The following is a 25,730-nucleotide window of genomic DNA, read 5'->3' as shown; positions in this document are numbered from 1 at the left end:
ACGTGACACACCATCCCATTGAGTTGAGAAGCTGTAGAATGAACCTGTAGTGCAGTGACCAACTGGGATCTTCTGGTGAACCCAAATTACTCATTCAAATGTGGATTTTTCTTTTGGCACAAGGAAATCTCTTTGTTTTTTGTTTAATACATGTGTGATTGTTTAATTGCCTAATTTTTCAAACTGTTGTGAAACTGCCCGTGCCTGAAGGGCTCCTTTGCCTGGCATAGTGCTGTAGACAGCTAGAGTTCCTTCACGTGCAGATCTGCAACTGATATTTTGCTACATTAAGGCAGTGTCAGTGCAGAAGGCTTCAAGAGAACAGATTAGAAACTTAAGTCTGCTCAAGTCTGAAGCTTCAAAAAGAGGGGAGTCTACCTTGTTAAGGCACTCACAGCCAGATCCCTGGAATAGCCAAATTCAGATCACTACACTGTGTTAATAGTACAGCTCTGGGAGCTTTCTGCTCTGGGATCCAGTGTCTGGTGTCTGCACTGAAGCATGAGTTCTGATGGGATGGGTACATCCCATCTGTGTCTTGCGTTGCTCACATTAAAACTCTCTTAGGGAGATCCGTGCTTGTCTCTTCTCCCTGACCCTGTCTTTGCAAACCTGTAAGATATAGAGGAAAGGTTGCAGTGCTTAGTCCTTCATGTCTCACACGTGGATTGGGATCTCCTACCACAAGTAGTGCTCATGGCCAGCTGTTCTGGCCTAGAGGCGCTTGTTTGGAGTCACTGCAGAAACCCGGTACAGGACTCGCTTGCCCTGGTGCAGAATGAAGAAGACCTGAAAAGGCCTGGTGGTCGGAGCCACTGAGGCATGCTTGGCCTGACAAACAGGATTGTGCTAGAGTGTGAGGCCAGAGACGACAGAGCTGAGATCCGAAAGGTAATTATGCGGGTGTTAGCACACATCTCTGCAAAATATTACAAGCTGTTGCAGATGCTGCCTTTAGGGTAAGGCTGCTACAGAGAGCTATCAGATACGCGTAACTGAAACTCCCACAGCCAGAGAGTGCTTGTAGGAGAGGTCTGCTCTGAAATTGAAGGGTGAGGAAAGGAAGGGCTAGATACATCTAGACTGCCTCTGTGCACTTCTTTGAATGTCTGTGTTATGTTCTTATTAAAAGATCCTTGCTCACCACCCTAATTCTGCTGGGTTTCAGTTATCAGACAATATTGCCTCTGGTTGTACAGGGAGTGAATTTCAAAGTCCTCAATTGACAAAAAGAGAGGTGCCCAGACCTCTGCTGATCTGTGACAAGGGAAAAGGTGAGCATCTGAAGAGTGAGTTGTCTCTCCTTCAGTTGTCAGGAAAAAACATGACTCTGAGTCTCGGTCTGATGTAAAATGTAACAAGAAAAGAGATCTCTTGGCTTCTCATGGGCATGAGAAAGGGCTGATTGTATTCGCCAGTCAGGTGCTAAGGCATCAATATCATGGAAAAATCCACAGTGGGAGCATACAATTTCATCAGATGTAAATGATGAATTGGCTTCTGGGTCTTTCTCTTCAGAAAGGCGAAGAAGCCTCGCTTCTTACCTATAGTTCCGTCAGTGGGAAGAAAAGGAGTTAGACGTACCTGGTCCAGAACTGTCTGGCAGCAGGAGCTGCAGCTGCACAACAGATTTCCAGTTAACTGCTTCACCTATCACTTCTGGCGGGCTGCTTTTTGTGTCACTCTTCCACTTCCTTCCTAGGCTAAAAGGGCTGTGTGTACGCAAGGTGTTTCCACATGTTTGTTCCAGTGATTTCTCTCTGGTACAGAGATGAGAAGGGGCAGTGGCAGAGACCTGCTGGCTTCTCTCAGCCCAGATAATCCAAACTGCCGAGGAGAGGAACGCACTCTTTTGCAAATTGGCCTTTCCCACTGGCAGGAAGCAGAGACCGTATGTGTTGAAGGAAGCCGCTGCCAGGTGCTTTAGCCCCTGAAACCTTCCATCTGGTTACAGCCACCGAGACAGACCGCTAAAGGCTGCTGCTGTCCATCCGTCTTGGTGACGTCAGGAGGAACGGATGGGAACATGCTTTCACCAGTTGTAGCAGGAACCCTTCTGTGTAGAATCAAAAGGAACTATTTTTTTTTCCTCAGCCAGGTTTAGAATTACTTTTGAACACTTCTTTTTTTTAAGCCAAATTCTTTAATCGCAGGTGAGGACATAACTTTGACCAGATGCCAGTTCTTCATAACTAACACTACAACTTTCTTTAGGAATGAAAGTATGTTGTCCCATACCTTCTTCAAACTCATTAATCTTTGCTGATTTTTTTCCAAAGCTTGCCCTCTGCCCACTCACACAGCTAAAAGATAGACAGCTCGTTTGCCAAGTAAATGACACTCTCAGTACTTAGGAGTATGTGTCTGTTTTGACTTAGGTTTTGGCTTTGCAGTGTCTTCCATGCAAGCCCTAGACACATTTTTAAGCAGACTTACTAAGAGAAAGAACTAGAAAAGGAATTTGGAGGTTTGGAACTCAGATTTTTCTTGTTGCCTGTATAATAAAGGATTTTGGTGCTTATACAAAGCGGTGCAACTGCACTTTTTGAAGTTGGCTGTCCAGTGCTTCACAACTTCTGAAGGGACCTGTGTTCCCAAGTCACCAAGGTATTTTCTAAAATCCTGTGTAACTGCCCTATGTAGAGAGAGAGAAGCTAGAGAAAATCCGAGAGGCAGGATGTATCTGAATGCTGCTTTTATACCCCCCATCAGTACATAGGCAACTTAGAGCTGGTGACACTCGTGCCAGTAGCCCTGCTCAGCATCAAATCTCAGAAGCCTCATCTGCACCCTGGCTGGGGGAAAAAATCATCTTTCTCCTAGCAGCTTCCAAACTGCAACAAGAGTAGCACTTAAAACAAAGACCAACAGAATAAAACCAATGGGAAGAAGTGGATGAAAAAACCAACCCTCCGATATTAGTCACTTGTAAGTGGCGATGATTTCAAGCAGACTGTACTCTCCTTGACGAAGGGGAGCGGGAGGGAAGGCGGCTGGTTTACAGTGGATAGATACCTCCTTCCTGTGGATGAAAGAAAGCGTTCAATTGCCTTGTGGTGAAATGCTTTTGGCTCTCGACTCGGGTGGAGACACCCACACCCAGGTGCCTGGGGCTGGCGATGCACAAGTGCAGACCGATAAGACACCTCCTGAATACTCAGGTCTGAACCCTGCCAAGAGTGCATGCGAGCTTCAAAATCTTTCTGTTTGGCAGCACTCCCTACTTCGCAGGGCAGAGGGAAGAAGGGGACTGCTTTTTCCTGTAAGCCTCAGAGGGTGTCCAGGCAGGAGTGAGGACTGAACACAACCAGGACTAATATCCCTTGCTGATATCTGAGTGTTATGGGGTTAAACCTTTCCTATACATCAGGGGGCTGAGGAGAGGTGCTGCTGCCGGCCCCTAGCATAGCCATGCAGTCCATGGAGAAAGAGTTGCTTCTCCTCAGCATAACAGACAGCGTCTGTGTTAGGCTGTTGCTCTGATTCACTTCTGGAGGAGCTTTCCTCCCTCCCTCCCTCCAAATCATGCTCACAAGACTTCCCTCTAAGTGGGTGCCAAATGCCTCCTGCCCCATGGTATCGTTGGGGAATATTTCTGCAGTGTTATTTCCTAATCGAGTTGTTATGTACCCACCCCATATACATTGCCTCTCCTAAGAGTGTTGTGGGAGGCAGGCACTGGCTGGTGCAGAGGAGTTTGGAAAAGACTGGTCGGACTGATGGGGCTGTTGTTTTTTCCTCAGAATACTCTCTTACAACAACCTAACCAGGCTGGACGAGGGAAGCTTGGCAGACCTCGGGGGACTGCACGTACTACGATTGAGCCATAACTCCATCAATCATATTGCAGAAGGTGCCTTCAAGGGACTGAAAAACCTGCGTGTCCTGTAAGTTGCTCCCAGCTTGTCAGATAATGCAATACCCACCTTCCCTCTACAGTTTATGTTCTGCCAAACTCTTCTCCTTTGCTTTGGGTGCCTGTTCCTCAGCTGCAAACTCCCCTATGTGCAGTTCTGTTGTCTTGAGCAGCTATTGTGTTTACCCATCATTCACATTCAATGAACTTGCATTTTTCAATTAAGAGTAGTTAATTGCAACTGGACTGCTCACTGTTGTAGGGCGCTTTCAAATTAGGGAGCCCCAAAAGCTCCCGTAGGAGCTCCTGGCTGCTCCCCTCCCCTCTCCAGAGGCTGCCCGCTCGGTGCCTTCACCTGAAACCCCACCAAGTTCCCAGCACCCGTGTTACAGCACTGGCCAAGCTTCCAGGCTGGTTGAGTTCAGCAGGCTCATTTAATTCTTCCTTCAAAAGGGAAAAAACACACTTTGATACCTTTATTCCTCTTCAGAAGCCCATTATGGTCTGGGTAATGAAAAGGAAATGTGAACAGAGAGATCTCCCCTCTTTACAGTACTTCTCGCATCCCACTCTTCCCTTTATTGAAGTTCACAGTGGAGGAAGTGACTGGAAAGTGAGTTTGGGTTTTGTTTGTTCCCCCCCCCCCCCGCCTTTTTTTTTTAAACTTAAGCCAAAGCCTTTCAGCCACTGGGCATTCAGAAAGGGCCTTCTCAGAGGCAGCTGTCAAGACCGGAACTAAAGGTTTCCAAAGAAAAATGGAGGGGAAGGGGAGCTGGCCATTCCCTTTGCTCTGCAGTGAATGTGGAGCCTCTTTTATGTTCGGGGCTGAGGGGGGAGGAGGAGAGGGAGTGTGTGAGTGAGCTCTAATTTAATAAAGAGAAAGGCCCATTGGGTCCTGCACCTGGTGAAAAAGACCCGAGCATGCTTTAATTATGGCCTATTGTTGGGGAGCCTTTGGTGGGTGTGAAACTGCTGAAATGTGGAGCTATTCAAATAGAGGTCAGGCCTAGAGACCTCCGAGCACAATGATTAACAAGGCTGCGAGCATTCAAGCTCAGCCAGCCAGAAAGAATAGGAAATTGGCAACAGGGGCTGGGAGAGGAGTTTGAATACAAAGAGAGCCAGGCCAAAGTACCCCACTCTTTTTTTTTTCTTTATTTTCACCCATTTGTTGGGAAGGTTTTTTTCCTCCTTTCTAACACTAAACCTTTGAGTTGCCTCTGGATGAACAAGCAATACCATTTTCTTTTCCTTTTTCAAGAAAACACAATGTGTGGCAGTCAATTAATAAAAGTGCATGTCAGAGGGTTCCTACGGGCTGTTCCCACTTGTCTGCCTTTGCCATGGGAAAGGCTTACTGGTCCAAAGACCAGTAGCCAGCGGTGGAACTGAGCAGGACAAATGGCTGAGAAGGGATTTTTTCCTTAAAAACCAGACAAACAGAACAACTGGCATTGGCTTGGCAACCACAGGGGAAGCGTAGAAACTTAGCTCCGGGAGGATATATTTGCTCTTGCCCCACTTAGATAGCACGTTAACTGTCAGCACATCATTCTTTGTGCCCAGACCCCACTGGGGCGTTGGGTTTTTATCCATCCTCTTGGCATAGACGTACCCACAGATCACCCTGACATCCGTAATAATGCTGGCTAAGGCGAGTGTTCCCCAGGGCCACGGCAATCAGGTCTCATGCTGAAGCCAGCTGAGAAAGAGGATTTGTGGCTTTTGGCCATCTCCTTTCACATCTTTAGTTCACACACCAAGGCTAAGAAAGACCACAGACAGCTTAGGTAGTGAGGGCAAAAATCTCAGCCCCATCCCCATTGAGGAAAGGCATGTGAATACTGCAACTGCAGGGTTATTTCAGTATTGTTATTGTTCCCGTTCTCTTCTTCTGTATTCGTGCATCATAGCCCAGGAGTTGTACTGTGATACCTGTGCCTGGCATTTTACGAAATACAGGGGGCTTTATTTTAGAAATCTTTTTCTTTCCTTTTTTTTTTTTTTTTTGGTTCTGATCTGTTTAAACTGGGATTGTTCTGATAATAATCTTCAAAAGGTGCGAAAGAGTACCTGAGGGTTCAGGGGGTTATCGGGATGATTTTGCTTTGTTGTTGGTTTTTGCTAGGTTTTAAGTCTGAATGATGTAACAAAACCAACAAAGCCTATTTATTTTTTTCTTTCTTTTTACTTACCATTAGAAATGATACATTTCTGTCTGTTGCTGGGTACTCATTTCTAGCTGGAACCAAAGCACGGGGGGGAAAGATTTTTAAACAGACTGTTTAAACAGCTTTTGTGGATCTTTTTGTTTGTTCTGTGCGCTTGTTTTTCTTCAGACCCCTTTGACTTTCATAATTGATGGTGGATTTGAAAGCCAAAAGAAGCTAACTCTGAAAAAGGAATTCTTACTCTTTTTTTTTTAACAGTTACAGAGTCAGACTTGTGCAATAGTGATAGTGCTTTCCTTTGTTGAGCTTTCAAGTTCATTGTCAGAAAAAAAAAAATGCAGTTTCATAGAAAATAAACCAAGTCATCTTCCTAAGATATGGCTGCAGACAAATACGTGTAGACATAGGAACAGCCAAATTGATCAATTCAGGATAGTAGCACTTAGGGACAGCTGTGAAACCTTTGTTGTTGAGGTTTAATATGGCCTCTATCCTGGTGGAATTTGAATTGAGTGAGAAAATGAAGCAATTATTTGCTTTCAGTGGGCACCATCTATGTGCAGTGAAACTTCACCAGCAGAGATTTGATGCTGTTGTAGGTCACTCCTTGCCTCATCTTATCTACCAATTCCCTTCAGTTCTTTCAATTTACTTTGGGGACTTCGTGTTCTTTTTTTTCCTTCTGTTTGGAAAAACAGAAAAGGTCTAAAACCTACATGTTTTAAACAGTAGCTATCAGCTACTGCTGCCTCAGAAACAGAGGGTTTCAGCTGGAAAAAATACCTCTTTTTGGAATACATCAACTCAACGTGGGGCAGTGCAGGAAAAGTGGTTCATATGTTTTAGCTGCAGGACTCAGCTTTTTCTGGTAAGTGCCATGAGGAAACGGGAAGCTCGCTCTTTGCCATTCTCAAAGTTCCTTGTGTTTGTTTTTAATGATGACCCTAGGATTTAGACACTGATTATGAGCTTTCTCTTGTCCTCTCCCCAGGGAACTGGACCACAACGACATCTCAGGCACAATAGAAGACACCAACGGAGCCTTCACAGGCCTCGAAAACCTAAGCAAGCTGTGAGTATCCCTGGTTTTGAAGTTGTGCAAAACAGTTGTGTGCCTGTGCGGGTCGGGTCTCTCCCCTCTGCAGTGTTCCTTCCCTTGGAACAAGATAGAAATCAACAGAAAATCTGAGACGTGGTGGTTTTGCAGGCTCCCTGCAGGAGTACAGATGGGGTTATCAAGCACTCGTGTTTCTAAGCAGATAGGAGGCAGTCCCAGGCCTTCCAAAGCAGTGAGCATCGCTCACCGTGTTGGATGCTGCAGTTAGGAAACACCAGAGAGTAACCTAAGTTGTTTTCAGATACAAGATTGAGCACGACTGTTCTTTGCTTCCAAAAGCACACAGCAACAAAAGACCCCTTGCAATCTTCAGCGAACCACTGATTGATGCAGCGAGTAACAATAAACAGAAGAGAAAAATCACACCATTTCCTGTTACAACAGAGGACTGAAGCAGGATTCATTTCTGTGGGATACTCTGTCTGAGAATGATCTTTTGGGCTTGCTTCCATGTGCAGTGACAACAAAAGGCACCATGGGGCATAGACTCTTAAAGAGATAAAAAGAAACCTAAGGCAAGCATGCGCCTTGCAAATGTTTACTGCTTGCTTGGCCCTCGCAAGTATTTTCACATTGCTCTGTACTTGTTTGTGTTCCATTTGAAATCGGTTATATAAATCTGCGCTGTCAGGGAAGTCTCTGATGGCTTGTGACAAATCAAGAGCCTTTCTAATCATTACCTCTTGCCTTTGTTTAAGTTCTCAGCACCCCCCCATCACGCTGTCTCTGCTGCTGCGATGGCACAGCTAGAGGTGCAGTAAAAGTACCTCGATGGATAGCAGATGGCTAGAATGAATCCTGGCGGGCGGTATATTGTCATGTTCTCATCAGAGCCTCCTGGGGGAGTGGGAAGAGCCACGGCAGGGCTGGTGGGGATGTAACGCTGAGATGGAGGAGAAAAAATGGAAGTCACGGACATAGATGGCATTTGATCATTGTTGAGGGGAGTCACTGGATCCAAGGAGAGGGGAACCAAGTCGTAACCAAAAGTAAAGTGAGGCAAGAGGTAGGGAAGGACCGAAGGACACGGGGAGGCAGGCAGAGAGGTGAAAGATGTGTGGGAGGGAGAGCAGCCAGTAGGAATCGCTGTGTGTGGAGGCAGGAAATATTCCCACGAGCTGCTAGAAAAAAGGCAGAGGCAGCAGATGTGGTGGGTGGGAGATGGCTTGGCTGACGCTGCTGAAGCTTTGGTGCATCTGACAAAACCAGTAAGAGCGTGAGTGGCCGGAGGGGCAGTGGGAGCAGAGGCCGTGTCCAAAGGGAATGGCAGGCTGTAGGACTGCATCTGAAAGTCGTGCTGCTTTGACAAGGGAGAGGATACGAGAGGGTGCTGTCCTGGTGGGACAGCCACCGCGGGGCATCCCTCCAGCGTGGCCACTGGCATGGGAGCGTGAGCGGTGGTCCTGTGTGGCTGCAGAGGGGTGAAAAAGAAAAAGCCAGAGGAGGCGGCACTGGGGGAAAGAGATCAGCGAAAGGATTGACTCAGCAAGCAGGAGGAATGAGTGGGGGGGTCAGGCAGAGGCCAGGAGGTGTGGGAGGAGGGAAGGAGCAAAGGCGGCCTGCAGGGCTGTGTGGGGTGGGTGCGTGGGGCTCAGGGCTGAGCAGCTATCGCTCCCTGTGAGGTGGTTGTGTCCTGCCTGATGTTCATCAGCCAGCACAGCAGTGGCTTCGGAAGGTGGCCGGTTTACTTGCCATAGGTAGGAGGGAAGAGCAGAGAAATCGCTGGAGTCATCCATTGTCGCCGCAGGGCTAGAAACCCCTCAGAATATCAGATGATTTCATTCTGGAGCGTTTTGGAGACTTGGGAGTGTTCACTCTTAGGAGGATCTGTGCAGGTCTGCTCTAGCTCATCAGCACTTAAATCCCAAACATGTAATTTCTTCTAAGACTTGAAATGAGTGTTATTCTTACAGGGATTTTTTTTTCTTACATAAAGTATCAGCCTCTACAGAGAACGTTTCACTGCCTGATTTAAGGCCTGTGTTTAAACTGTCAATAGGTTTTAAATGCATTAGCATACAAAAAATAAATGGGCACTTCAGAGGAGACCTTCCAATGAATTAATAATCACCTCAGCTCTGTGGAGATTGCCTTAAAAGCTGCTCCCCTTTGATCTGGCACAGATTAGCCTCTGAAAGGATTTAGCGAGGAGAGGGCTGTTCGCTGAAATGAAGGTGTTAAACTGAGAGGTGGGGAGGCCAGCCACTTTAGCCTTCTCTGAATTATATATGAAGCTCTCCGGGCTGGAGAGCACAGGCCTAAATTAAAACGTTTCTTCAAGAAAGGGAGAGTCAAAGAAGCACCGAAGCGGAAAAAGCATCGGTGGAATCGCCGGGGAGCGCCGCGCTCCCTAATTATTCAAGCTGCTAACCGTACCCGGTTTCTTGACGGCTCACTCAGTGACTGAGATCTTCCTGCAGGTGCAGAACTGGCTGGAGGAGAAAATGCTGCTTCCTAATGAATTGCGTGCCTGGCGTGTAATTACACTTGTGCAGTCACCAGGAGAGCATGCTTGCGCCCAGCTCTGCGGAGCGCTGCTGGGCTGCGGAGGCGCTCGGTGCGGAGCTGCATACCTCCGCGCGCCTCCCTTTGAAGGGGGCCGCTGGGTTCAGAGCATTCCTGAGTCAGGGAAGTGCTCGTTTGAGGTCTGAAAGGCATCGTGATTTTAATGCGTTTGCTGGAGCGTGGCGTCATTACCAGTGTGTTATGTATTTCCCATGAATGTAAGCATAAAACTGTATGCACCATCGCAAGCAGCGCATAGATGGGACCCAGAGGTCCTGCTTGCCTCTGCACAGATGGGTAAATTGACAGAACTGATACCTCAGATTTTCAAAGTTCAAGACCACACTCATAAATCTCCAGTTATCAAATCCAAGCTCAGCGTAGCACTCCTTTAGGATTATGGTTCCTTACTCATTTAGGATTATGGTTCCTTAAATGCGTTTGTATGGCTGCTGCCATCTGGCCAGTTTGCATACAGTGAATTATTTACCGTATTAACGCTTCTAGTGGACGTTTCAAAGCCTGCCTTAATCCAAGATACCTTTTACCAAGTGATGGTAACGTGACTGCATTCAGCCCTTGGTGCTTGGGGTACTGTATAAAGCTTGTAGCTTGTATAAAGCTTGTACATGTAGCTTGTATAAAGCTACACGGTAATGTAGTGTAAAATGCGGTAAGTAGAAGCTCTGATATACTGGTTTTGGTGCTGTGGAGGGAATCTTGCAGGAAAACCCAACCAAACCGAGCACCTGATGTGGCAGTCCTTTTACCGGAGCTGTTAGCAATGACTTGTGTTGGACGCCGTGTGAAGCAAGGGGGGGGGATAAAAGATGCACCTGGAAGACAAACCTCACACAGAGAGAGCTCGGGGAAGGAAAGAATTTCCTAATTAACGACATCGGTGGATGTTTTTTTAAAACAGTTGAGGGGCTCATCCATTTTATATGAACCCTGCCCCTGACCAGTCACCACCGGTCAATATTTACAGAGCACTGTACCTCTGCCAGCAGCAGCTGGGCTGGGCTGGCTGCAGCTGCCTCTGCCGGTGGGGAGGAAGGCTCCACGGCCACAGATGGAGGCAGGCGTGCTCCTCGGCTCGGGGCTGTCTGTGCATTATTGCCTCTTCTCTTCTTCCCTTTGGCCCTCGAACTTACCGCTCTGCTCTTATTTATTGTATAAAATGTTGTGTTTGTAAGAGGCCAAGGAAGGAAGTCAGCACTCACGTGGGCGAGGTGCTGTGAGCACGCAGCCCAGAGGCGGCCCCTGGCCTCAGTGCGGATACCTGATCGGGCTGAGCTGCAGCGAATAGATCGCTGCTCTTTTACTGTCTGGGAAGAAGTCAGAAATGAAAAGTGGTGCAGGGAGAGCCCCAAATCCTGTTAAACTGCATTTAATCCTGTCCACAGCCAGCCTTCAAAGACTGGAGGGGACCTTGTGTTAGTCAGCAAGCTGGTTTCCAAGCACGGGAGCAAACCTGCCTCTTTACGTGATACGGCACATTCCCTTTTGTGCTGTCATCACTATTAAATTCGAATACAGATAAAAGGATTTAATTTCAGGAGCGGGAAAGCGAGTGCACTTCAGCCCTCTTAATCTCCACGCAGTTCAGATTTCCTGGGACTTGCACCGAGCGCGTCCATCAGATAAAGCCACGCTAATTGTGTTCCTTCTTTTTCTGCCTCCCTCTCCCCGTTTGCTTGCTGTTTATCTGGCACTGGATGTTTGGAAACTGCAGAACTCTGTTTGGAAACAAGATCAAGTCGGTGGCCAAGAAAGCGTTCTCAGGGTTGGAGGCCCTGGAGCACCTGTGAGTAACCCACCATGCCTTGGAGTTTGGGAAGGGGGGGCTGCCAAAAGTAGCTGCTTGAGAGATCTGCTAGCAATTTAATAGCGTCTTTGTAAACTGAGAAGCCAGTCCATTTGTGGGGGCCACCTGCTTCCTTCTCATTATAAGTCCGCCTCAACTTTGGCCTTTTTTTGTGCCAGGAACAAAGTTATAGAACATATGGCAAATCTGCGTGCTCTTAATTTTTTGATTTGTTCTTGGATAAATATCGCCTTGCACGTTGCTTCTTTGCAGGCTGTTAGCAATGCAAATTGGCGGTTTCAGATGTAGGGCTCCCTCCTCTTCCCCTGCCCCAACTTCCTCTTAAATCTAGAGGCTGGCAAACGAGTGCCTATGATACAGGCACCAAACATCCCCGTCCAGCTCCGCTGCCGAAGAGCGATTTGCAAGAAGTGAATTTTGGCTGCTGCTATGTAATATTTTTTATGTCCCAAGGCTGATGACTCCAGCAGTGATTCATGAATAGCTTCCTTTCTGAACTACGACGAGTCAGAGTACGTGTGATCCTGCTCCACATGGCTCGTTGGCCATTGATCCTAAGATCTGGTGTGGCCAGAGCATACTGAGGGGTGAGGACAGTGACTGGGGGTACCGTCCCCGATAAAAAGGGTCCCTTATTAACGCCGTACTGAGATTTCCTCTGCAAGCAGCCCTGGCATTTGCCTGCCCAGCATTTTACCCTAAATCTGACACTACCCTTCATCAGAGGACAAGGGATTTTTTTTTAATTAGCGACAGTTGCGAGGGAAGCTTTTAAGAACACCTTCCTGTGGAAACATGGCAGTGTTTTTCAAGCACTCTAATATCCTCTCAAAGTCACTTTCAAATAACTTCTCAGATGCCGTTTGGTGCAAGTGTTAGCTTTCTTTACGTTTGCTGAAGGTCTGGCCTGGGATTCAACATTCCTGACTATCTTTGGTTATTGAGAGGGCTGAGGAATTTCTGAGCCCCGGGTGATGGAGGTAGCTGACACTGGGGAAGTGTATTGAGAAGCTGGGGCATGGACTGACTTGGCGATTTATTCCCGAGTTTGTTGTTTGTTCACTATTGCTCAGCAATACTTGTTCAATATTAAAATGTTTTGTGGAAAGCGAGTGCGTGCTGTCGTAACAAGGAGCCGCCATCCCACCTCCTGCTGCTAGACTTACTGCTTAAATACGGAGAGGTTTTGTCACATCCCTTTTGCTCAAACCACCTCTGTTTGTGTTCTGCAGGAACCTTGGAGATAATGCCATCCGCTCCATTCAAGCAGATGCTTTTGCTAAGATGAAGAGCCTGCGGCAGCTGTAAGTAATTGGGCTGTACACACCATTAAGGAGGCATGGATTTGTCTTGCCCTGGACGCGAGAAGTAACACGTTGTGTGCAAGGGGGTGTTATTCACATTACCACTCATTTATATCCTCCTCCCGCTGTCTTCCTCGGCAGGGTATTTTTACACACGAGTAGCTGTCATGGGAACATCTTGCATGTAACAGTGAGTGAAATTAGATCATCGAGACAGGTTCTTCCAGCAGGTTCGCATCTGTGCAATTATTCATCTCTGCTCAGGAAGTCCAGCCCTGGTCCTGTTAGCCATCTCTCCTTCTCACACTGTCACAGAGTTAATCCCAGTGGCCCATCTGCTCCTCTGCTGTGCCTATGTTTAGGGCCCGCGTTCAGCACTGACATTTCAGTGATAAGCAGCGTTTGAACTGAATCTGCTTGTCATCCAGCCTTCTGGTGTAAAAATACGGGTGTGTTATCAGAGCTGCTGCTTCTGCTCCAGCCTGGGCTCCGTGCTGTTATCAGACACTGTTTCCAGTCTCGCCTGGTTTCCTTTTCTCCTCTTCTCTATAAATATTTAATCCACGTCAGTGCATTTGCTGCACTCTGGAGTAGTGCAAAGTCTGTAGAACAGGGAGTCACTTATTTGGTGCTTGGGTAGGTACAGGATCTTCCTGACTTTGAAAATGGGATCAGCTGATGCTAACAAGGACATTGAGTACCAGTGACTGGAGTAAGACAAAGGCTGCACTCTCACAGTCTCTTTAACCACTTTATCTGCTGCATCTATTGCACTGCTCAAACAAAACTGAGGAGAAAATCTGATCTAATTAGAGAAGAGCTTGTGGGATGCCAGATGTTGTGAAGGAGCCTTTATATCTTAGCAAAGGTGGCTTTCAGAGATGACATACAAGTGCAGAATACATTTTATTAAAGTCTTAAATACTAAAGGTCTCCCTGAACTCTCCCAGGTAGCCAGCAGTGTTTATGCCATCACCTATTTTAGGAGCAGCCTATCTGTCTGGAACAGCAAAGCGGACAACTTTGGAAAAGCAAATCCCCGTGTTCCCTCATACCATCCCTCTCCAGTCCATTTCTTTCTTTTCACTTTTCAGGACTAGTTTCTTCAGGATTTCCCAAGGTTTGCAAGTATAAAAACGGGAGGAGATTTACACCTTCCTATCACACAGTGCTGCAGTTGGGATCCTGCTGTGCCACCGATACTCTGCTATTGCCCAACCTGTAGCATTGTAGGGCAGATTCCTCTGTCAGTCTCTGGGGCACCCACACATTCGATGTGAGGGATCAGGCTGGCTTTTTCTAGGATCTTGGACCAAACCAGACCACTCGGAATTCCCTGTTGATGTAAACATGCAGCTCTCCACTACCCCAGAGCTATGCTGAGCCACTGTTCGGCCCAGATTATTATTATTATTATTATTATTTTTAAAAAAAAGAAGCTCCCCTTTATTTGCATCTTTTTCCCATTTCTTAACAGAAGCTGCTGAGTTACTGTGAGGGTGCTGAGAAATGTTTTTGTACCGTTTGTTTCCCGACTGGTCACTGCCTGCTGCTGGGGACCACTCTGAAAGCGGATAATAATTATAAGGCACCAGGGAGCACAGGAGTGGGTTGCTGTATGCAGAAATGAAATGTTGCTTAAATGTGTGATGTATTTAGCTTCATTAGTGCCTTGAGGACAGCCCTGCACTCCTTTTTTCCTTCCACCCATGCTGAGGGGAGGGGAGGAATGTGACCAACATGAAAGGGCCGGGAGCTTTGCAGCCTTCTCTCCGCACAGGAGTCACAGCAGGCTCGTGTTGGTTTTGTTCCCCTGTAGCCACATAAACAGCGACAGCTTCCTCTGCGACTGCCAGCTGAAATGGTTGCCCCCGTGGTTAGTGGAGAAAGAGCTGCAATCCTTCGTGGTGGCCACCTGCGCCCATCCTGAGTCACTGAAGAGCAAGAGCATTTTTGCTGTCCTGCCAGAAAGTTTTGTGTGTGGTAAGTCTTGCCTGTGTGTTTTGAGGTTGTAAGAAGGGCAGAACTCACTTGGGAAACATTTTCTTTGACTACTAGCATGTTATTACGAGAGGGTTTCTGTTTTGTTTTGTTATTCAATGGGATCAAAGGAAGCCCAAGCCTGCATTTTAAAAATTTGTCATTGGCTACAATTTATTTCCCACCAAAACCACACAGCGCATTGCTTGCCTGTAGTGTATTCCGTACGGAGCTCCCTGAGTATTAAATCAAAAGGGACTAAGGCTTGTTCCAGTTCTAAATGGGGCAGCACAGCTGCACAGTCCTCTTGGTTTGATTGATATTACCAAGACTGCAGCTATCATTTTTTCCTGCTGCAGCACTTTGAGCTTGTTGTGTGGCCTTGTGTTCCTCGCTCATCTTTTCTCCCTTTTGGAAGCAAGAACGTAGGGTTAAAGAGCAGAGCAGAACCTCTCCATTGCAGCTCCTTTTATTGGCCCAGTAAGGTGTTACACATAACTGACCGACCGCTAACAGTTGCATTATTATCACCTTTTTTCTTCTGCTGCTGTTTTTTCATCTAAACGGCGTTCACCCAACGCTCACTGCAGCTGACTCTGCCTGTGAGCTGCGGTTGCAAAGCATCTCTGCTAAACACCCAGCATGCACGAAGCACCTCCTGCCTCTCTAGTAGAGAAAAGAAATGTAAATGATCGAAGGAGGCCACAGCGATGCTACTCATGCATCCAGGTTTGGGGCAAAATAAACACCTGGTTGGGGAGCCAGTCCCCGCTCTGCGGTGCCAGGCATTGTGGATCCTAGGTGGAGCTGCACGTGGCTGCTGGATGGAGGAGAAGTGAGCTTCTGCAAGCACCCTGTAACTCAGCTCAGCACATGACTTGCATTAAAAACTGAGCGAAAGCTTTGTTCCAGCTGCTGTCCCACGTCCCTCAGGTCTGAGTGCTAGGGCTGATATATGGCCTCTGTCAGAGCGAGACCGGGAGGCTTGCTGCATTCACGTGGAAGACACGATCACGAAGGCTCCATCTCCACAGCAACATCACAAAGTGAAGACAGTTTCGCTTCTCCAAGGCCTCCAGGCACACTAGTACTCCTGGTTCCAGAGGCCTGGCTGTTTAATTAAACCTTAGTCAAATATTAAATTACACCATTTGTAGAAATCTAATAAATGAATCTGCTTGGAACCCTGCTAAAACCAACAGTCTTCAGGGCAGAGCAAGAGTGTACAAAGTTTTCCACCCTGGATGTGTGACAGGCGAATACAGCTGCTTCTGTTTTGAGCGCAGGCTGCACTCATCCTAAATGAGGCTCCTGAGCCTTATCCCCACTGGTGGCATTTACAGCCCTATGCTTTAGCTGCCCCCCTGCTCTCTCCTGCATCGTGCTAGCGCAGACCTTTTTATGAGGTTCCACCGCACTTGTGAGGAGAGCTGGGCACCCTCAGGGTGCTTCAGGTCTCTCAGTGACTGCCTTGCTCCACTGATCTCAGAAGAAGCCAGAGAAACAGGCCCAGTTTGGACCAGCCACGCAGTGGAGTTGTGCACGGCACATCCGCGCTGTCCCAAAGGTGGAGTGCTGTGCAAGAGCAAGTAGTTTTTCTAGTGCAGATAACAGTGGATGTAAAGACAGATGTGCAGTAATGTCTTTCACTTACACACTTACTGCATCTCTTTGCATGTCCCAGTCTGTCCTCACAGCCCAGAACTAACTGTGCTTTCTGCTGTCTCTCAGATGATTTCCCCAAGCCTCAGATCATCATCCAGCCCGAGACAACGGTGGCAGTCCTTGGGAAGGACATCCGCTTCACTTGCTCGGCTGCCAGCAGCAGCAGCTCCCCCATGATGTTTGCGTGGAAGAAGGACAACGAGATGCTGCACAACGCCGAGATCGAGAACTTTGCCCACGTGCGGGCCAAGGACGGAGAGGTGATGGAGTACACCACCATCCTGCACCTCCGGCACGTCACCTTCGCCCACGAAGGCCGCTACCAGTGCATCATCACCAACCACTTTGGCTCCACCTACTCCAGCAAGGCCCGGCTCACTGTTAATGGTGAGTAGAAAGCTGCTTTCTGGTTCCTGCCCTCCCCCTGAGGCGGTTCAGTTCTCTGGGGCCCGCGTTTGGCTGGCTACAAACGTTGGTTACTCCTGAAGGCCCATTCCTGCTGGTGAGGAGCTCCCAGCCAGTTCACACCAGCTGCCTGCATCTCAGTGGATGCTGAGAAATGCCGAGAGGAGCCCGTGCCAGGCTTGTGACGGCTGCCATGCAGCCAAGCACTTCCACACATTCTCAGTGGCATTAGTCACCTGTCTGTGGCTGTTCCATCAGAGTCTTTGCCATAGGAATGAAAAGGGATAGAAAGAAGAGGGACTATAGTGATGGAAAGCTCTCTGTAGGAGGGACAGTGGCTTTTGGTTTCAGGTTAATCATAGAAAAATATTAGTTCCCAGCTCTAATGATGCTGCATGTGGGGGCACCTTGGACAGGTACGTGCTGTAGAAATGTGGGGTTATCCCTCAGCAGCTGAGGTATTTAAAAGCAGCTCGCAGTTCTGTTGCCTGTGAGTAAACACCGTGTCCACGTCCTGCCTAGGAAGGACAACAGTTCAGACTGCCTGGAACACGGCGCGTTCCCCAGGGAATTGCTCATCTCTTTTCTTGTTTTCCTTCAACAGTGCTGCCCTCCTTTATCAAAACTCCCCACGACATCACCAGCCGGACAGGGACGACAGCACGGCTGGAGTGTGCGGCTGAAGGAGACCCCACCCCCCAAATTGCCTGGCAGAAAGATGGGGGCACCGACTTCCCCGCGGCCCGGGAGCGCCGCATGCACGTCATGCCTGACGATGACGTCTTCTTCATCACCGATGTGAAGATCGAAGACATGGGTGTCTACAGCTGCACAGCTCAGAACCCCGCGGGGTCTGTGCTTGCAAACGCCACCCTGACTGTACTGGGTAAGATGCTCCTGAGAGACCAAGTGGGAACTGGAAGGGACTGCAATCCAGGCTCTCTGGCAGTTGCAGACACAGAAATGGGATGAAGAGGTGGTACTTAACTCTGTGTTAATCTTGTTTCTCCCTTCTACACTGTAGTTAACTCATGAAAAATACCCGGTAATTAAAAAGGAGCTTTGAGTCACCTTTCCTCTTGTGCCAAGGAAGCCCCTCTAACCATGCTATTTCCTGCCTGGGAAAATTACTTCAAGAGGAAATTGCACTCCTCTCTGGCCCTACCAGATTATTCATGTGTCAGCCATTGCCCCCTATCCTAGGGCGTTTCTTTGTTGGGATGACCAACACCAGCTGGTTGTGATCTGTCGTGTTGTGCTCCTGGGACGTGGCCACACAGCACACTGCTGTATATTTGTCTGTAGAAAGACCAGTTGTGTTCAGTACTGTTAAAAGAAATTGTCACACCACCCTGAGTAATTAATTTTGGCATTTATTCCCTGCAGAGACACCGTCTTTGATCCATCCACTGGAGGACCACGTGGTGTCTGTAGGTGAGACCGTGGCTCTCCAGTGCAAGGCCACGGGGAGCCCACCCCCGCGCATTACCTGGCTGAAAGGCGACCAGCCCCTGGTTGTGACGGAGAGGCATCACTTCACCTCTGGCAACCAGCTGCTCATCGTTAGGAACGTTATTTTGGAAGATGCTGGGAAATACACCTGTGAAATGTCCAACACCCTGGGGACGGAGCGCGCGCACAGCCACGTCAGCATCTTACAGTCCCTTGGCTGTCGGAAGGACCGTACCACAGTGGGCATCATCACCATCGCGGTGGTGTGCAGCATCGTGCTGACCTCCCTGGTCTGGGTCTGCATCATCTACCAAACCAGGAAGAAGAGCGAAGAATACAGCGTCACCAACACAGGTACCTCTCGGCTCCTGCTGAGGCTTTCCCTAACCTTTTGTCTTGTCAGACTTCCCACTGAGGCATGTGGCATGGCAGGTAGCCACAATCACACTGGAAAGCAATTGGCTTATCTCTGTGGTTCTCGTGGCTACCAAAGCTGGAACCAGCATTTGTTTGCTGCTGAAAAATGCTTAGAGCTACGTTTCTCTCCATGGCTGGCTCTCCAGATAGGTCTTTTCCACTTGGAAGTGATTTTTTTCCCTTACTTTGCTACTTTGATGTTCCATGACCGTAAATGCTAACTCTTGAGACAGTCTGGATTGTGCCCATGGTGCTGGGAACCTGTCTTCTTGGGAATCTGTATTTCCAAAGGCTTCGTATTCAAAACATTGCAAAAATAGATTTTGAAGCTGGAAAACCCCTTTCCATGTTGCCTGTAAGAGTAGTTGTAACCCTACTGATGAGGGGCATACCTCGCTTTTCGGGTAAAGAAGTGGTGTTCACTGCTTCCTGCTGATTTTCAAAGGGGATAATTTGGTGCAGTAAAAGTAAATGGTGCAGTGAAAAAAACCTCTCCTGCCCTCAACTTCATACAGCTTCTGTACAGAAGCACAGCAGAACCAGCTTAAGGTTTCCATGCCCTTTTGGCCTTGCAGCCTTGCTGTGTTCCTGCTAGCTTTAGATGTGGCATGACACAGTGTTCTGAAGACATGAGCTAGGTAGGAGGTACTGGGTACCATATGGCCAGCAGTGTGTAAGTGGGATTTTTTCCTTCCCTTTTACTCAGTCCTGGTGTAACTGAGTTTCATTTGGTGTTTGTATGACAGAGGTGTATGACATTTCAGTGTTTGTATGACTGAAACTGCCGGATAAGAAGTGGAGAAAGCCCAGGGTAGCTAAGGGGGGCTTAGACTTGGCCTGCTTAAGTGAATCAAAATCCCCGCTCTCCAGAAGTCTGTTGCTCGTGACTTTGGGAGACCAAGGACTTGACTCAAATGAGGTATTCTGAATTTCTGGGGACAAAGATTTGTGTGTGCTGAAGAGACAGTTCCCCTGCAACCTACCTCGTACTGACCATGCCAAATGCAAACATCCAGAATGGCTTAGCAGAACTAAACCTCACAGCCTCAGGCTTTAAGACGTCAGGAGCGGGGCCTCTGAGGGGCACGGGGTATTCAGGCAGCTCAATTCTAATTCGTTGCACTTACGGAGAATACCATGTACTGATCTGGTCCCAAATCCCTCAGGAATATGTGCTTTTAGATGCAGTGAGAGCAGAAGCCTTTACGTCCTACCAGGAATTCATATTTCTCTACTCCCATTGCTCTAGATGAGACTATTGTGCCTCCAGACGTGCCGAGCTACTTGTCTTCACAAGGGACTCTTTCTGACAGGCAGGAAGCGGTCGTCAGAGTAGATAACCAACAGCCTAACGGGCACATAGACAGCAATGGTGAGAACCCGTTTAATTATTTTTTCTGTAATGCTGTATCTGAATTTGATATGAGGAGGGAAAAATCACAGTACAAAGTACTTCTGTGCTTGTTAAGAGTTATCTGAAAGATCTTCACCATGTAATTCTCCAGCTACTGCATTTATGCAAAACAAGGATCTGTCTTTTGCTTTACAAAGCCACCCTCTCCTAGTAATAACCGCATTTAAATGCGGAGACTGCTTCAGAAACTGCTCGGTCAGGCCCTAAGGAGTACTTCTTTGCTAATTTTGGATTAGTTCTTTGGCACCAGAGCTACCCCTGGTTAAGCTCTACTAGAAAATACATTAGCATTGCCTGTCCCTGCCTTCAGGCTTAGAAATTAATGCTGGGATTTGACAGTATTTAAACACAGCACATTAGGAAGGAAAAGGTAAGCATCCTGAACTGAGATTCTCCTACGATTATACAGCATTTATTCCGTTAAACGTTAACTTAGAATTACCTATTGTCTCCATTGCTATTTTTCTCTCTTTTGGAGTTTTTACGTTAGAAATAAGGCTAACAAGCCATTCGGCTGAGGGCAGATGGTTGTAATCTTTAGCCAGATGGTTCGTTTGTTGCAGGTATGTGTCAGACTGATGCTGGAAGGTGTCCAGATGTTGAAGCTCCCACTGTAGGTTGCAGACAGCCAAAGCTATGTATCAGCTATAATAAAGACACTTGGAAAACTGAAGACATGGCTGATGGAATGCTTGTTCCAGATAAGACAGGTACAAAACCCATTAATCTGGAAAGGTATTTCATGTTTGTACAGATCAGAAAGCTCTCCAAGTCAGACAGCATTAAGACGAGAAATTGTTACCTTCAGAAGAAAAAAAAAGCCCAGAATGATTCTCAGGTGCGAATACACTAAATTTACTTTCTCCTGCTTGCTTTGATCCTGTATCAAACCTGGATAGTTTGAATTCGAGGAACCATCAGAAAGAGGCAGACTAAAGCTCGTGATAGCCATGGCTTGCAGCTGGCTGATCGGTATTTTGATTTGAGCTAGTCTTGAAACGTGAAAGCATTTTCAAACTGAAGATGTTAAAATTTTTCATGACCTTTAAAGGGGCTGTCACCTTGAAAGCTCAGCTTTAAAAAAAAATCCAAAATTAAATGTTGGTTTGGGTACTCCACCTGATTGTCTTCTCTTTGCCAATTTCTTGGTTCTATTTTTAGGATGAGTTTTGTGTTCTTTCCCTGTATTGTAGTATCCACAGAAAAACAGGCAGTGGAACAAATGTTCTCTCCAGGAGAAATTGTAAAGTTGAATAACGGAAAGCTGTCGAGTGCACTAAGGAAGTTAACTTTCAAACCTTGGAAGCTCCTTTCATCTTGCTGCTTTGAATTCCGCTCATCTGTTATTCCCACTAACAGTAATAAAGTATCTTGAGATAACAATACGATTTGACAGTGATCCTTGAAAAGCAGCAGCACAAAAGTAAGAAAGGTAACTTGGTATTATTAAACAGTTACAGAAAAGTTCCGCTTTCTAATTCTGCCTTGACTAGAAAGTTTAGAAAAGAAATAAATGTGTAATTATAAAAAAAAAGTTACAACCTCTTTGGCGTTAAAGCAACCAAACAAAAACTGCTCAATAAACGCATTAATTGTATCTACCTTTTGTGATAGGACAGCTACTGAGTTCTGAAAACCACAAGTATTTACTAGCCCTGTATAAAAACCGAAATATGTCCATGTTATTTAGTGAGAGATTCCCACACTGCTGAGGGACAGATGAGCTAAACAGAGTTGCCTTTTCCTTCCGCAATTTGCGTGCTCCGGTGCTGACAAATTCCAGCTGGTTAATCCCCAGTTGTTGCTCTTCTCCCTTCCTCCCGCACAGGCTACGGCCTGCCAGTCGTGTGCGCGGACTGCAGCGGCAGCACGGACAGCATGAACGTCCACATTTACCCCAGGGAGCCGGAGTACTACTCCGAAGGCCTTCAGACTGTGGATAATACCTACCACAACACACTGAGCAACAAGGAGCGGAGCAGGAAGAGGGCTGCAGGCACCGGCCTTCTCCACCCGCAGCAGTGCAATGGGATTGCCAGCGGCAGGAGGACGGAAACGGACGGGACCCTCTACCCCAGCAACCACGACAGGATAAGGCCCGGGAGCACAACCAGCCCGCTGCTAGCGGACAAACACGGTACGTCGTTCCCCCTGGATGTCTGTTTCTCCCCCGGCTGTTACACAGCACTGCTGGGGTTATATCAGAGCCCTGTTTCTTAACTATTATCAGCTTTTTGAACTTGGCTCAAGAGCATGAATGACAGTGGCAGGGTTGGTTTTACGAGGCGCGCTGTCAGGCTGAGCCAGCTGGCTCTGACCACCAACTAACCACACTGTTCTTTCCTTTTCTGCAGGCTCTTCACAATCAGTAGCAAAGCCTTCAGAGCTTAACAACCTTAATTTGGTGAGAGCTTCACCGGCAGGAGGGTCACTAAAGCAACTGAATGTGCTTCCTGAAGCTTCCCCAACACTACTGGATTTGCAGAGCGAAGCAGAAGTGAAACAGGCTCTCCTGTCCAACGGCTACGCACCCACGGCGTGCGACTCCATTCCTGAGTTTAAGCCACCAAACAGATCGATAGACTGAGAGGACAGACTGCCATGTGCAAATTAACAAACACGCTATTATTATTATTATTATTTTTTGCACAGAGTATATAGGCTACTTACTTCTACCTCAAATCCTGAACTGATGACCTGTCAAAGGCAACACAGCTGAGGTATGAGAAACAAGCTTGTATGGGGAACAACCTCCTGTTCGAGCGTCATCTGTTTGTATATAGTTTAAAACTTCCCTGAGAAGTATGAAGCATTCAAAAGTTGACTTGCATATGAAGCACATAAATGCAAGGGATTATTGTGTAAAGAGAAAAGTATTTGATACAATTGTACATAAGAGTTTTCATATATAAATATATATATAAATATATATATATATCTTTTACAGAGGCTATTTTAATCTTTAGTGCATGGAAAACTGAGTGAAATTTTACAATTTTGGCAATATTGTTTTCAGTATCAGGTCGCTGTTAAACTTTGTGAGAGAAATAATTCTGGTGCCTTAAATGCATAAGCAGAACTTTAAAAAGCCAGACCGTTCCAAAGGGATTGTCCTCTTTTCAATGGAAGTTCCTTGAAATCAAGTATCAATTGGGTTACTTAGCACAAATTTCCTTCCCCTTTGAAATTTATTGCACTTAACATGTTTAAACAGAGATCTGCAACTGTTTCAAATGTTTATATGAAAAAAAACAAGCAGTGAGAAATTACATAGCAACCTGATTTTTTCCTGTTTGTGGAAGAACTTAAATTCCCTTATATTTCAAAATTGCATAAAAATTAGTATTTGAACTGTGACTGTGATACATTGGAGTGGACCACACAAGCAGCACTAAATAATTCAGCAACAGGGCAGAGCCCCAGAACAACCCGGCTATCATGGCTGGTGAACAGTCATTACCAAAATAAATAATGCACGCAGTAAACTGTGGGGTGGTCCCAGCCACTGCACCCTTCAAAAGCTTCCTAGCAGAAGGCATTATCTGCCCATACGTGCTCATACAGCACCAATCACCTGCAGAGCTCGATGCAGACATTTCCCCCCAAATGGACGCAGCTTCACCTGTACAAGGTGCATCTCGGAGAGGCCTGGCCCTGTGAAGCAGAAGGAATAACCTTGGCCAGTACAATGCATTTGCTACCCAAGAAAAACACAGCTATTCTGGAGGGAGTTTGAACCCATGCAGCTGTTCTGACAACAGAACTGAAATCACAGGCCTCGGCTGACAGCTGTACCGCTCACACATGCGAGCCTTTTCCCTTTTTTTCCTACAATACACGGTTAGGCTTTCTGGTTTGACACCATTACCCTGAGCTGCAGCCAGACTCTGTGTGTGAACATACCCGCCTCAGATGAATTACGGTGCTCCCTGCAGCAATGCTGAGTGAGGCAGAAGTACGCTCAGAAGGGAAACTCTGTATTTAGGGTTGAAAGTACTCTTTTAAATGGAAACGGCCCAAATATTTTTGTGGTCTTTTAAGTTCATCCATGAATGGGGGAAAAAAAATACCTACGTTGGTGAAACAGAACTTTGTCACTTCTAACTTCGCTACAAAGCTTTTTATTCCTAGAAAGGCTGCTTTCTGTTGGTACCTGTGGATGGAGGACTCCCTTCCAGCTATTTGTACTCTGAGTTCTGCTAATACAAGGTTGCTAACTCTGGTGATGACTACTTTGGGGAAAGGTTTCTTGGGGAGTTGTTACTTTTTTCCTTAGGAGCAACACAAATGCCAGTCCCACTGAAGCGGAGTCTAGTGGAAATCCACCTTTGTTAGGGCTGTGGGTCAGTACAAGTGTAAGAAATAGGGGCAGAAATGCTGCATTTGGGGTTCGGGTTCATTACTTCGGGATCTGCCCGAGCCCTACACCTGTGGGATTTCACAAAGAAGCCGCACGCAGCCCTGCACCCATTCATTTTAAGTTATTTGTGCCCAACCTTAGCTCGAGAAGCCACCGCCTCCCTTAAGGGAAGGACCTGTCTTTTGCCTAGCAGCTGGGGGGAGTCTGGCTGTAATCTAGCCCCCCGACCCCCCCGTTAACGAAGCAAGGCGTAATTGAGCCACGTACCTGTCTGTATCAGTCCTGACCATTGACACATTTGCACTTTGAGACAGGTGGCTAATGATGTTGAGTGCCAAGCCTATTCCAAGCAAAGGAAGAGGATGTTAGACAATTATAAACCAAGCGCATTTTTCCCTTTAGTCAAGGGCTAAAAGAACCAACTGACAAGGTGAAAACAGTGGGACGGGGACGAGGGAGAAGGACTGACCCAGCTGACTCCTTGGGCTGGCGACACGTCATCACCACTGCAGATACAAAGCATATTTGCCACGTTAACATTTGCAAATGACGTTTCTGAATAAAGTTAACTGCCTAACGTTATGACTTCCACTAAATATGTGAATTTGCTGCTTCTAAGAGGCAATGTGAAAGAGGAAGTATTACTTTTATGTACAAAGTTATTTATTTATTAGAAAATTTGGTACAATGTTGTACATTGAAAAACATGTAAGATATTGAAGTGTCTAACAAATGGCATTGAAGTGTCTTTAATAAAGGTTCATTTATAATATTACAGCTTTTTTGTTGAGTGAGCTTTTGGGAGTTTCAGTTGAAAAATCAAATAAAATTCTAATCCATTGCTACACTCTTTTCTGTCTTTCTCTAATGAAAATGTGGAGTAACTGCCAGAATATCCGCTTGTGAAATTAGATCCCGAAATTTAACATCAGATGCTATGGATCAGCGTGAGATTCTGGCAGTCTGACTTGTGGATGGGGTGGAATTTGGGGGGCAAACTGAAAGATACCATAAAGAACTCATACGAAATAAACTTCTAATATATAAACTGCGTAAGTCTCTGGCAAGTACCCTTATCCTGGCACTGAGAGCAGAACAGATGGGGGGGTGTTAGTGTGTAAAAAAAAATAGGGCCAGGACAGCACCAGAATCAGCTGCATTCTGAACACCTCTGGCTTGCTCAAATCCAAAGCCCACCCTCTACAGAAATTCCGGAGGCAGCTTTGGAGATAAGCATGAATTTTTCCTCTAGCTAA

At 46.8% G+C, this 25,730-nt stretch overlaps 1 protein-coding gene across 3 annotated transcripts in view; it reads left to right on the top strand.

Moving 5' to 3' along the window:
• LRIG1 (leucine rich repeats and immunoglobulin like domains 1) overlaps nucleotides 1-25,321 on the top strand; it is an 86,614-nt gene extending 61,293 nt beyond the window's left edge. Inside the window, exons 8-19 of one of the 3 annotated variants that reach the window (XM_035337460.1) lie at nucleotides 3,744-3,887; nucleotides 7,019-7,099; nucleotides 11,385-11,456; nucleotides 12,710-12,781; nucleotides 14,601-14,764; nucleotides 16,493-16,813; nucleotides 17,436-17,717; nucleotides 18,218-18,637; nucleotides 19,950-20,072; nucleotides 20,678-20,824; nucleotides 21,943-22,251; nucleotides 22,469-25,321. In XM_035337460.1, coding sequence (XP_035193351.1) covers nucleotides 3,744-3,887; nucleotides 7,019-7,099; nucleotides 11,385-11,456; nucleotides 12,710-12,781; nucleotides 14,601-14,764; nucleotides 16,493-16,813; nucleotides 17,436-17,717; nucleotides 18,218-18,637; nucleotides 19,950-20,072; nucleotides 20,678-20,824; nucleotides 21,943-22,251; nucleotides 22,469-22,701 — 2,368 coding nt within the window. In that variant the 3' untranslated portion in view covers nucleotides 22,702-25,321. Of the gene's footprint in view, nucleotides 1-3,743; nucleotides 3,888-7,018; nucleotides 7,100-11,384; nucleotides 11,457-12,709; nucleotides 12,782-14,600; nucleotides 14,765-16,492; nucleotides 16,814-17,435; nucleotides 17,718-18,217; nucleotides 18,638-19,949; nucleotides 20,073-20,659; nucleotides 20,825-21,942; nucleotides 22,252-22,468 lie in introns of all 3 variants that reach the window. The other 2 variants (XM_035337458.1, XM_035337461.1) reach the window with 2 other exon arrangements.
• The last annotated feature ends 409 nt before the right edge of the window (nucleotides 25,322-25,730 follow it).

Source organism: Oxyura jamaicensis, chromosome 12 (assembly GCF_011077185.1).
Source record: "Oxyura jamaicensis isolate SHBP4307 breed ruddy duck chromosome 12, BPBGC_Ojam_1.0, whole genome shotgun sequence".
Lineage (NCBI taxonomy): Eukaryota > Metazoa > Chordata > Aves > Anseriformes > Anatidae > Oxyura > Oxyura jamaicensis.
Note: the sequence above shows the minus strand (reverse complement) of the source record. Positions and strands in the feature narration are given on the sequence as shown.